At 33.7% G+C, this 12149-nt stretch overlaps 3 protein-coding genes across 10 annotated transcripts; 2 read left to right on the top strand and 1 right to left on the bottom strand.

The window, feature by feature from the left end:
- Positions 1 to 63: 63 nt before the first annotated feature.
- On the bottom strand, positions 64 to 6482 carry LOC145975124 (sodium-dependent nutrient amino acid transporter 1). Of its 6 annotated transcripts, none has more exons than XM_083105307.1 (13): positions 6373 to 6482; positions 6097 to 6293; positions 5786 to 5927; positions 4497 to 4674; positions 4022 to 4357; positions 3786 to 3908; positions 3433 to 3685; positions 2810 to 3038; positions 2363 to 2737; positions 1468 to 1834; positions 771 to 1047; positions 427 to 521; positions 64 to 284 (listed from the first exon to the last, which is right to left on the bottom strand). In XM_083105307.1, exons 5-13 carry the CDS (start codon positions 4055 to 4057, stop codon positions 147 to 149), a joined length of 1893 nt encoding a protein of 630 aa, XP_082961433.1. In that variant the 5' UTR covers positions 4058 to 4357; positions 4497 to 4674; positions 5786 to 5927; positions 6097 to 6293; positions 6373 to 6482; the 3' UTR covers positions 64 to 146. The 6 variants fall into 6 exon arrangements, with proteins under 6 accessions (XP_082961433.1, XP_082961427.1, XP_082961432.1 ...); XM_083105301.1 differs by having other exon boundaries at positions 4497 to 5100; XM_083105306.1 differs by lacking the exons at positions 5786 to 5927; positions 6097 to 6293; positions 6373 to 6482 and adding an exon at positions 4755 to 5214.
- Positions 6483 to 7071: 589 nt separating this feature from the next.
- Positions 7072 to 9516, top strand: LOC145974121 (uncharacterized). Of its 3 annotated transcripts, XR_014439631.1 has the most exons (5): positions 7072 to 7266; positions 7474 to 7682; positions 7879 to 8048; positions 8379 to 8685; positions 9416 to 9516. XR_014439631.1 is itself a non-coding variant. In XM_083103918.1 (4 exons), the coding sequence occupies exons 1-4, from the start codon at positions 7198 to 7200 to the stop codon at positions 8528 to 8530; spliced, it is 600 nt and encodes a 199-aa protein (XP_082960044.1). In that variant the 5' UTR covers positions 7072 to 7197; the 3' UTR covers positions 8531 to 8968. The 3 variants fall into 3 exon arrangements, 2 of the variants coding, with proteins under 2 accessions (XP_082960044.1, XP_082960045.1); XM_083103918.1 differs by lacking the exon at positions 9416 to 9516 and having other exon boundaries at positions 8379 to 8968; XM_083103919.1 differs by lacking the exons at positions 7072 to 7266; positions 9416 to 9516 and adding an exon at positions 7283 to 7393 and having other exon boundaries at positions 8379 to 8968.
- A 22-nt stretch (positions 9517 to 9538) lies between these two features.
- Positions 9539 to 11707, top strand: Ift46 (intraflagellar transport 46). The gene is made up of 5 exons (XM_083103917.1): positions 9539 to 9689; positions 9921 to 9996; positions 10118 to 10386; positions 10526 to 10717; positions 10901 to 11707. Exons 3-5 carry the CDS (start codon positions 10172 to 10174, stop codon positions 11481 to 11483), a joined length of 990 nt encoding a protein of 329 aa, XP_082960043.1. The 5' UTR covers positions 9539 to 9689; positions 9921 to 9996; positions 10118 to 10171; the 3' UTR covers positions 11484 to 11707.
- Positions 11708 to 12149: the final 442 nt, after the last annotated feature.

A 12149-nucleotide genomic window follows, 5' to 3' on the forward strand; every position in this document is an offset into this window, starting at 1 on the left:
AATTTTGACGGACGCAAACATTTGGAGTCTTTTTCTAAAAAGGTAATTTTTTAATAATAAATGTTAAAATACAAATGCAATTTATTTTTTCTATTACAATATATTATGCTTATTAATACACGCTCACAACCTCGAACTGGGCTCTTTCATTTAAAAAACATCTTCGTTAGACCGCCTTGAACTCTTAATTTTTTCTCCGTTATAAACGCTTCCCATTCTCTATGTATCTTCGGATTCTTAGGTCCCCATTTACTTTGCGCAGGTCGAAATGCCATTTTGACAGACTATAATGTGTTTTAGAGAGAGAGAATTTTAATTTTAATTTTACTTTGAGATATATATATATATATATATATATATATATATACACACACACATATGTATATATATTTATTTATTTATCTATTTATTTATTGAGATACCTACTTCAGTGAAAGATGACGTTCTGTTTGTGATAATTTTTTGACCGATCCACCATGCTATAGGAGATATGCCTAGAACCAGCAAAAACCATCCTATTCCTATATAAAAAAATAGGTAAGAATTTCATGTATGTCACTAAGCGTAGTAATGATTTTTAAACCTACTTTAGGCAATTTATAACTGGCGACAGAATTTTTTTCCTTTCTGATATCGCAGTGTAATATAGAAAGCACGCACGCACGCACGCACACACACATTTGAAGAATTAGAAATATATTGCATAGAAAGCTATAAATAGAATTTTATTGTCTAAAGTAGGTTTAAGATGCCGAAAATATTTTACTGACCATAAGCATAATCGGGAAATCGTATACCATCGTACATAGGCGGCTCATAAGTTGCACATGTATAGATCAGTATAACAATCATGAGCAAGGGTGTGATTAAGAGCCAACACGTCCGCCAATAGAAATTTAGTCTCTTACCGAGCATAAATTCCATATCATCGAGGAAATTTGACAGACCATACACCCAGAAGATAGTTACCATCTCGAGAACGCCGACAATTATTGCCACAAAGGTTCCTCCATAGTAATCGACCAATGTTATGAGCCATTGACCGCCCTGTGTGTGTACACGTACATATATATATATATACATATATGTAATTTTATCGAAAATATATTTATATTTATAACTCTTGAATATTTAAAATTTTTAACCAAGCATACGAAAAAAAATTAAAATTTCTTTTATAATTGGAATCCCTTAGAGAGTAAACGTCTATATATTAAAATAATCATTTTATTTTTCTTTTTCTTTATAATTAAAAGAAATGCAAGTTTGGCAGACCAGCTAAGTATATATATATTCGATATTAAATAATAGACTGATTGTGAAAGTATTAAATGCATTTGGCATAAACTGAAATCGTGCATTACTCGAATGTAGGCTTACGATCAGTTAGAATATCAATGACATTTATAAAAGTGATATACTTGTATCATTTTGAAAACTTGTATATGAACGTTTAATTTAACATACCGGAGTAATGTACATAAGGCTGACGACATAGCCAAAGGAGGTAACGCAGAGCACCACCAACCACAGCCTCACTTTGGGTAAATGATCACTAAGGACATTAAATACCGTTCCGCACAACGCGACGGCGCTTCCTACGCCAAGGACAAATAGCATGATGAAAAACATTACAGCGAACAGTTGAGGCACAAAAGTAAAACGCGACAGAGCGTCCGGATATGAAATGAAGGCTAATCCGATGCCGCCGCGGACCACCTTGGAGATATCCGTCGTGCCCATCTCATGAGCCAGATTACCGAGAATACCAAAGATCGTACAACCGGCCATCAAGCTGGTGAACGTATCCAGGGTTGTCACTATCATTACATCTCTGAAATGAAATGAAATATATATATATATATGTATAGAATAAAGTAGAAAGAGTGTGCATTTTCATATCGCTGTCTTTGAGCGAATCTTTTCAAAAAACTAAAAGAAAACGAAAAATATAATTGAGAAATTAAGTATGCAATGATGATGATTAGCCGGAATATATTTTGGACATATAAATTTAAAAATAAGTTGGAAGTAGGAAGTAAACAATTTTTTAAGAAGGAGGATTTAAGAATAGTAACGTAAATCAAATATAATATATAATATTTATATAATTTATAGTGATTTTATAGTAATTATTATATTTACGTTTTTAAATGTACATATTATACTATATATATATATATATATATATATATATATATACATATATATTGTTGCGTTCATTAGAAACTCGATTGTAAGTTCAAGTGTTTATAATACAGATAAAAGTATACAATACCAGTAACAATAGAACGTATAAAGGGAAAAATTCTCAAGAAAATTCAAAAGACGTAAATCACCCAAGATCCAACGAATCTCTTACCTGTCCACTCTGTGTCCGAAATTGTTGTAGGACGAGTAGTTGATGATCGGGCCGAAGCAGACCGACAATGAAAAGAAACACTGCGTGATAGCGGCGTACCAGACGGTAGGCTGCCACAGAACGTCCCATTTTGGCGTTATGAAGAAAAGAATGCCGTTGATAGCGCCCTCGAGGGTGACGGCTCTAATCAGCAAAGCCGTCATCACGACGTAAGGAAATAACGCGAGGAAATAAGCGGCTTTTCCCGTACTCTTCACGCCGCGGAATAGCACCCCAAAGACAGAAGCCCAACTAAGAAATAGGCATATTGCCAGCTGCCAGGATGGCATACCGATACCATTCTCGATAGACTCGTATTCCTGCAGCACTACTTTTCTGAAAATCATCCAAGTATTTAAAAAATAAATCGACACATTTATAAAAGAAACTATTGTTTTACTGTGAAACCTGAAGTACAGCTCCGCGGAACTTTGAACGGTGACGTTACGAGTTCCCGTCTCGGGGATACTGTTGTTCGAACTAGTATCGATACAGTAATTTCGCCATTCCGTACGACAGACCGACCACGGCAATTCAGATTGGAAGCTCATTGCCAAGTAATACAAAGTCAATGCCATTAGGGCGCAGTAGTATGAAACGACGCAAAACGCGGCGAAGGCTTGCGAGTATCCTAATCCTGAAAGTAGATCTCGATATATTACATAATCTTAATATACAATTTATTAATTACAGGATTAAACAAGCCGTTAAGTTTCACTTGAAAAATTCAGAGATAAGAGAGTCTATTATAGAAATAAAATTCTTAAATTCGTAAAAGAAATCTTTTGACATTTATTTACTATTTGTCGTATTTACTACTATTTGAGATATTGTATTCTCATATCTTTGATCATAAATCTTTTTCTAATAATTTTTTTAAAAAGATCTGAAGAAACATTATCTTCATTTTTATAAAAAAAGAACCTGCATTTTGAGAAAACTCGTACACAGGATACGAGTTAAATTAGTCCTATTATACATATAAGCAAAAGATTGTTCCTATTTTACTTGGCTAAAACAAATCAACTCACCTTTCATAGCTGGTGTCATGTACCACGCTTTCACGCAGGATCTGCTGGTAAACTGTCCCAACAATCCTTCCAAAAGGTAAAACGGTTTTCCAACCAGAATCAAAATTATAATGTAAGGTATGAGAAAGGCACCACCGCCGTTCTCGTATGCGGTAAATGGAAATCTCCATACGTTTCCTAATCCGACAGAAGTGGCTATACAAGCCATTAAAAATTCCAGTCTACCTCCCCATTCAGTTTCTTCAATGACCACCTGGAACAATTTGTGCATTATCGATTTATAATACGTATAATATGTATTTTTTTATATCATCTAAACTATATGTATTATAAGATACATGTACGATACGCACTGAATTTTTAGAATGCTCCTGCTGTTTGTCAAGATGCGTCGCTGTCTTATAATCGGGTGGAATATTTTCATGAGAATCGAAATTATCTAGTTGGAACGCCTCGTTAGTATATCCGCTTTGTTTCTAAAAGACGATTTGCGATACTTTAGAGAATTTAATGAAGAAAACAAAAAAGAAAACGATGCGATATCCGCGCAAACCTTTATATATAATTTTACATGTAAAAAATATCTTACGTAAATGCCATTTTCTATCTTTTCCGTCTTTGCCATTGTAAGTTTCACAAGAAGATAGAAAGAAGAGAATCTAAGTTGAGAAATTAAAGTTGAATCTTCAAAAAATATTCAAATCTCCGACGATGAAATACTGATTAACGTGAGCGAAAAACTGTCTCGGACCTTTCTACCGATAATTATATACTGATTCTCCTGCTAATTAATAATAAGCCAGGATTCGGTTAGCAATCACTCTCGGCGGGACGTAATCTTTATCCTATCTTCATTTGCGAATACTTGACGATAAGATACTAGTAATTCAAACTCCAATCATCTAATAATTTCATGATGCTGCATCTAAAAGAAATTACAATCTTCTCTTTCTTTTACAATTTAGAATTTACATTTTATTTACAGAAGATGCACCTTTATAAAATTGAAAAAAATTATAGTCGACATTCTATTATCACACGACAAATTAGTACAATTTACTTACAACTGCACAATTATTCACTCACAACTTTAAATCTGGCGCACTAATTTTTCTCTTGCATCATTAATCACGTTTTTTTTATAGATTTCTATTAAGAGATTAATTCTCAATGGTCCACGAGGTACAGATCGATAACTAAAAGTCTCGTTGTCCCTCAGCGAAGATAGCGCGATCCGTCTCCCTGGAAAACACTAGGGATAATTTCATTTACGAGAACACCTTTGCGCTCGAATCCCCAGTCGACGATAAAGATAAAGATACGATATGCGCTCCTGCATTCCATGCACGATTCGAGGACGAGGTTCTTGAGATCTGTGTCGCTCTTTACTCGCAGATTAGTCAACAAATCCACGCCGCAAGTCGGATAAAGTTATCCTTTGCCGATTAGATACTAGTTCTCCTAGTAGCTCATGTACGTTATATACTTTGGTTTTCATCTTTTCCTCGTGATGTAACGAGCGCAATAAACCAGTTTCTATATAGCAGTATCTATATAGATTGTCTTGGAAAAAAAGTCTTCAAGGATCTTTGTACGTAGAAATTAGAGACATGCAGATTACCATAAGATCTTCACGTTGTCTAAATTGGCGATTTCCATTTGATTGGACTTGAGTGTGAAAGTAAGAGAGAAGAGAGTAGTACAGAGTATACAATCTTTTATCTTTTTAGAAACAGTTTATTATTATTATAATTATTATTCTCGAGAATTATTAATTTCAAGAAGTATAAAAATAATTTTTGACGATCATCGCAGAAATTAATTACATAACTCAATTATCTTGGTTAAATTAACCTGTTGTAAAGAATAATTTTGCTGTAGAAATAAGTTTGTATACTTTACTTATTCAAGATACTAACGTGGGAATTGTTCTATCTTTAGAAAGAAAAAAAGCCGGAAACTAAAATCGTCATATTATTCATGACGTCGAAAGCTAATAGAAACTATAAGACGATGACAAAATTGGCGGATTATGAATTTCAATCCGAATTTAGTGAATCTGAGTCGGACAGAAAAAAACGTGTCATTGGAAAATGGTGTAGCAATTAATCAACAATTTGCGTAACAATTAATTATGTATCAAGTAATTAATATTTTCAATCTTATCAAATATTCACAAAAAGGTGATTAGTCAATAAACTTAATATTTATAATATAATCTTTACAATATTCACTGTATCGCGCGATATATATTGCGTATGCGTTTTCTTTAGCTTAAAAATTGTTCAGAAAAATATTGTTGAAATTTTTCTATGTGAGTTAATGTGATAGCGTGGTATGCGCAAATACGTACCTTCGTAAAAATTTACGACACTAGCACGTTCGTAAAAATTTACGAAACCCGTAAAAATTTACGAAAAATTCGTCCACAAAATGAGACGCGAATTGTTTAGATATCTCGAAGTTTTCCGCAACAAATTCTCTTGAGCTATGTCCTGTTAATCGATAAATTAATTTATTCATCGAATTTGCGAGATAAATAAATAAATATATATATATATATATATATATATATATATATATATATACATATATATATATATATATTTATTTATTTATATTTATATTTATATGTTGATATTTGTATATTGATTTTTTACTAACACAGATTCACAGTTACTACCTGCACTATTAATACCTGTCACTAGCGCTACCGCGCAATTAGTGCGTACAGTACAGGTATATGTAATATTTATATCAATATATGCAGAAAAATGCGACTCTTATGCTATCGTATATCGCTCAAGGTCCACTTTGACATAGATGCATAATAATTATGGCAGCCACACCCATAGAATATGCTGAAGTGTGAGCAAATTAATAAAATTATATCTTATTCACATGAATCACATTACACATCGAAGAAACGCAAATGCTTACAAATATCTTTGTGATAATAATTTTTTTTAATTAATTAAAGGTGTATTTGGTCAGTAGCGCTAATTATAGTCGATGCTAACGTTAACTAAAAATTAATCAAAGCCACCCTGGCAAAAATGAGACGTTTGTTTGGCGTTTACATGAACGTTTGTGGAAGTTCGTCGAGAGTTTAAAAACGATTAGTAAAGAGTTTGTAGAACAAAAATTGCAACACTGCAGCGTTTAAAAGACGTTTGTACGTTATAGCGTAAACGTAAACGTTTGAAAAGTCTGAGTAAACTCTGTACACGAAGATGTATCAACGTTTACTGAACGTACTCTGAAAAATGTTACCTCACCATTGCAAAACTTTCATGTAACATTATATAAAGAGTTTGTAGAACAAAAATTGCAACATTGCAGCGTTTGATAAGCATTCAAAACCCAACAGCGTTATGTAAGTGCTCTTACAAAGTTTGAAAAGCATATAAACTCTCAGAAAACCCTCACTCAACGGTTGTTAACGCTTTATAAAGTTTTTTATTTTCGCCAGGGCAGTATAATAATATTCTATACAATATTATAATATTGTATATACATACGTTATATATATATATATATATATATATATATATATATATATTGTTGTATAAATATCAAATATCAAGGATACATGAAATTATGTAAGCAAAAATGTGACTGTCGATTCTTTATCGATAACTTTCAGATTTTTTGAATTAAGTTTTCCTTGGCACGAAATGACACGACGAAAAGCCGTATATAATTACAGAAAATAAAATAAAGATTTAAATTTGCTTGACAACGATTGATAAATGATGATCAAAGATGGATACTCTGGGTGACATTTATTATTTAATGCAATTGATTGTTCGACAAATTTTGATATTTCTACGAGTATGTTTCATTTTTGCACTTAACCTGTTTGTGTGATTGACAATGCGATGAAGCGAGATATTGTTAACGCGTTAACATTTATGTCGATATATTACTTTTTATTATCTCGAGCAGCTGACAAATGTCGGCAAGTTATGTCAACTTTCATCTTTTGCTGTATACATTAATGTGTACCGACCTTCACTTTTACAACTTTATATATCATAGGATTTTATTTTTCGCGAACTTACGTGGTTCACGCTAGCGGAGGAAAATTTTGATAACGCGAATTCAAAGATATTGGACGTTGCGCCGCATCCCGCCACCGATTTTTTCGTACTTTTCACTGTTTGCGGCCTCCTCTTTGCGTTTATGATTCTACCCGCAAATTCCACCAAGAACGAAGCGTCGAATTACGATATCAATAATATTGAAATGTAAGTTTTCAAAAAGTTACTCGAAAAGTAATAAAATTTTATTCAAATAATTATTATTTATTTAATTAATTTTATTTGTGATAATAATTTTATTATCTATTTTATATTATATGAAAGAGAGAGAGAGAGAGAGAGAGAGAGAGAGAGAGTTGAGGACTCGATTAAAATTTTTTCTTTATTCTCCTTATAAATTCAGGATATCTACGGCTTTTGAGAATTCGTCGCCTCTTTGGTACTCGAAACCCGCAAACTCTAGCTTAATAAGTTATTTTCACGATTGCAACTCGATCAATCCATCGCGGGACACGGTTCTTAAACAGCAAAATATCTCGTATCCGAGTTTCTCAAAATGCAGAGTGTCATTGCGTAAGTCATTCATCTCTCTTCTTATAGGAAGCAAATTAATTAGTAGCATTATCTATCATTGCACATCTTGAAAGAAAAAGACTGCAAACAGAAAATTCTTTCTCACGATTTTGAAATTCAGGTTGTGATGTAAAAAATATATATATTCTCTTTCCCGATTTCCTCTTTCAATTTCTTCTACAAAAATTTCTAAAGTAATGTAAGAGATAGAGAGTTTTTATTTCAACAAATCTGAATATTAAAAATATTTGTTGAAAATCTATTTCGTCAAGTTAATCTTTCCTTTCTCTTTTTAGAATCGTCAAGTTAATCTTTCCTTTCTCTTTTTAGAATCGAAAGCCTCAAATTACAAGGTGCGTTCCATCCGTTCGCAACATTCTCATAAGACACAAGTGAATTATCCCGCTTCTCAAACTATAGCTCGGGAATGGTTGGTAAGACGCACCAGGAGTGGTCACGTCTACGGAAAATATCCGATATAGCGAAAATACAAGAGAAGCGATCACTTTTAAAATTAAACACCAACATCTAAAGCTAAGCAAGGAAATTTATTTGATATTTAATTTGTCGCAACGTCAACTTGAGACGAGAATATCTTTCTTGCATGAAAGGATGTGCGATTCTTCTAATTTTGACAGTTATAAAATTTTTCTCACGCTATATTATAATTACAAAACAGTTTTTGATAATTTTATTTTCCTTGTTACAATTTATATCGTCCTTTTACCGACACGATATGCTTACGTGCCTTTACGTTGTTTCTTCTTTCGACATTGTCTTTTGTATTTTTATCAATCTTTCCATGTCGTGCCGGTGGATATAATATATGTACATGGGATTATATATACGCATACATATATACACGTGTTTGTGATCGGTTTATAACGAACGTTAATAAATGTTTTATTACGGTTCCGTGAGTTCTAGACTGATTACTTGTGCGTTTTTAATGACGATTAACCCTTTCGGCGTGTGCGTTATCGGTAGATAACGACTCGCGCGGGTTTTAATCGCTCAACAATTTATTGCCCTTGTCTGTATTGTCTGTCATAAAATGGAAGCCAGCTTTATCATTGCGGACACAGTGTCTTTCATTGGATTATGTGGGTTATGTGTAAAGATTGAATTCGATATAAAATCGATATAGTCATTAGCGTTAGCGATAAAAAACGCGACAGAAAAATCTTTTCAAAACAACTAAAATCTTTTCTCTTTTATCAAATCGATATTGCATTACTTGCGTCTACGGAAAGTTAAAAAATATTATACAAAATCGAAAATATATAAATTCCAATAAATGTGTACACAAATATAAAGATGTCACATAATGTGGAATATTGCATAAATGCAAATATTTATTATTGCAGAATTATAAATGTTAACTGCTTCACATTACAATAAATTGTCACGATCGATGTGGATTTATTTACATCATTTGTGATTGAATGAAAAAGATGCGGCGTATCTAATTCATCTTCGCATATCGTTAGATTGTTTCATGAAGCCAGAGATTATTAATGATGAAATATTGTGTAATGATGAGATTATTAATGACGAATAATGAATAAATTATTTGGAAGCGAGGGAATCCCCATTGCGATTAAAATCTAATAAAATTGTGAAACTCTCGTGTCAAAAAAGGTAATTTACATACATGTATGTAGCAATATAGATATGTATTTAAAACATATTTTATGCAAACGATTGAAAAAAATTTGGACATGCTTTCATATTTTCACGCATATATTTTAAGCATTTGTATTACTTTTATCATTTGTATTATTAATTTATTTATTATGTATTAATAATCGAATTGAATTTGATGATTATTATTACTATTATTTAATATGGCTAACATGATGCTTATGTCAGCTAATGCCAATCGATAAAACTATGGCAACGTTGGGAAAACAAATCCCCACCCCCACCAACTGTGAATGCAACACAGGTAATGTCACGGACAAAGTATTCTCTTTTTCTTTTCATCGTAATATTTAGCGATAGTAAATTTACATAAATAAATCAATTGTGCGATTTGTGTTCTGCCGGTCTATCCCGTCATCATACAGACTCTGAGAGCAATCGTCGAAGGACGCGTCGATGGACGTTCCTCGGCGCGAAGCATGGACATCAAGGATAGCAGCGATGAAGAGGACGAGAGAACGCGCGATATCCCGGCGTTCGGTAAATTTGATGAAACTATTGTGGTACGCAACGCTGAGGAAATTAAAAGCCCCGTAAGCCACAGACCTGTGAGTTCTAGGAAAGCGAGGAAAAGCGACAGTTCGAACATATTGGAGGACAACTCGCCACGCGAAAGGAAACATGAATTTAGAAGGTAACCGCGGTATAAATTGCGCGCGCAAATTATTAATAGGTGCCGATAATAATAACTTGCAGCAAATATATATATGGTAATATATTTTAATTTAAGCTTACTTTAAAAATAGCTTGCATAAATTATATCCAACAAATAGGTATTCGAGCAACGAAATCGGCTTTGAGAAATCGCTGGAAATCGGCAGCGATCCCTCGGATAGCGAAGAGAGCGACGATGATGATATACAAGGTACAAATGTAGCAAAACCAATTGATCTATACGATCCCAAGGAATTTGAAAATCTGGAAGCATCGACAGAAGTCAAAGAACTATTTCATAATATAATGAGGCAAGTACGGGCTATTTGTATTTTTATATTCTATTATTTATATACGCTAAAAATTTATCGTTTGTTTTATAATATATAATATATAAGATAAATGAATTAAGAAGAAAGAATTATTTTTAAAGAGCCAAAAGAATTGTTTTTGTCGATTGTCAAACAACTTATTTCGCGTCGATTCATCATCAGATACACGCCGCAGAGAATCGAGCTAAACTACAAGCTGATACCATTCATTCCCGATTACATACCTGCGGTCGGCGACATAGATGCCTTCATAAAGGTGCCACGGCCCGATGGCATCGAGGATAAGATCGGTTTGACGGTATTGGACGAGCCCTGTACCGAACAGTCCGATCCCGCGGTATTGCATCTGCAGCTTCGTAGTCATTCGAGAAGCGCCGGAGCGGCCGCCAGACAGGCTGTCGTTAAAAGGATCGAGGACGCCGAGAGAAATGGCAAATCGATTGACAAGTGGATCGGTGACATGAATCAGTTGCACAGGAGCAAACATCCGCCAACCGTGCAGCTAAATCGAGCGATGCCGGATATCGATGGTTTGATGCAGCAATGGCCACCACAGGTCGAAGATAAGCTCAACGAATTGCAATTGGATCTGTCGGGACTCGATTGCGATCTGCCACAACTGGTCGACGTGATTTGCAATCTTTTGGACATTCCTACGCGAGAGAATACTAAATTGGAAGCCCTACACACGCTGTTTACGTTGTTCCTGGAAGTTAAAAATGCCGAGAATCGAAACTTTAGTTAACACGTTAGAGAGAGAGAGAGAGAGGGGGGGGGGGGAGAACTTCTGTGTACATTTATACATTTGTATATTAGATTGTAAACAATATTTTAAGAATTTTCTTCATTATATTCACACTCGATTTTAACATGTGTGTACATTCGGCTGAAAATTTTTTGAATGCTTGTATAAAGATAAATATTTAGCCTTGACTGAAAACATTTACAATTAAATTTTATTCAATTTTATTTCCTCATACCTTTTTAATATATTTTCGCTGAGAAAAAATTTCAAATTTCTCCAAAAATCTCCATGTAGGTTAGATTAGGTGAAGAATGTTTCTCTTGCTAAATTTGAGACATTTCTCGATTATCTAGTTCAAACTTTTGTTACTCCAGATTTAAATTGTCACATTTATAAAACATTGATTGGCTGCAGTGTCGTTCCTTTTAATAATGCTCGCACAACTTGCTGCTCAATGTTAATTTTCCTAAAAACGGGAATAACGTAAAGTTGTTACGCGGTTTCGTATAATTTTAAACTTTAGCGCGACTTGGAGCACGCTACCAATCTTTTCGTTATGGAATGCATTCGGAAATCTTACTCGCGAGATAGCGATGGCTTGATCAATCAGGACAAAGATATGATTGCTTCGCAAGATTTCCGAACGCACCTCTGATCTGATTCTGT

The sequence above is a fragment of the Camponotus vicinus genome, unplaced genomic scaffold, assembly GCF_025532165.1.
Source record: "Camponotus vicinus isolate PSW18456_S1 unplaced genomic scaffold, iyCamVici1.0 SCAF_7, whole genome shotgun sequence".
Classification (NCBI taxonomy): domain Eukaryota; kingdom Metazoa; phylum Arthropoda; class Insecta; order Hymenoptera; family Formicidae; genus Camponotus; species Camponotus vicinus.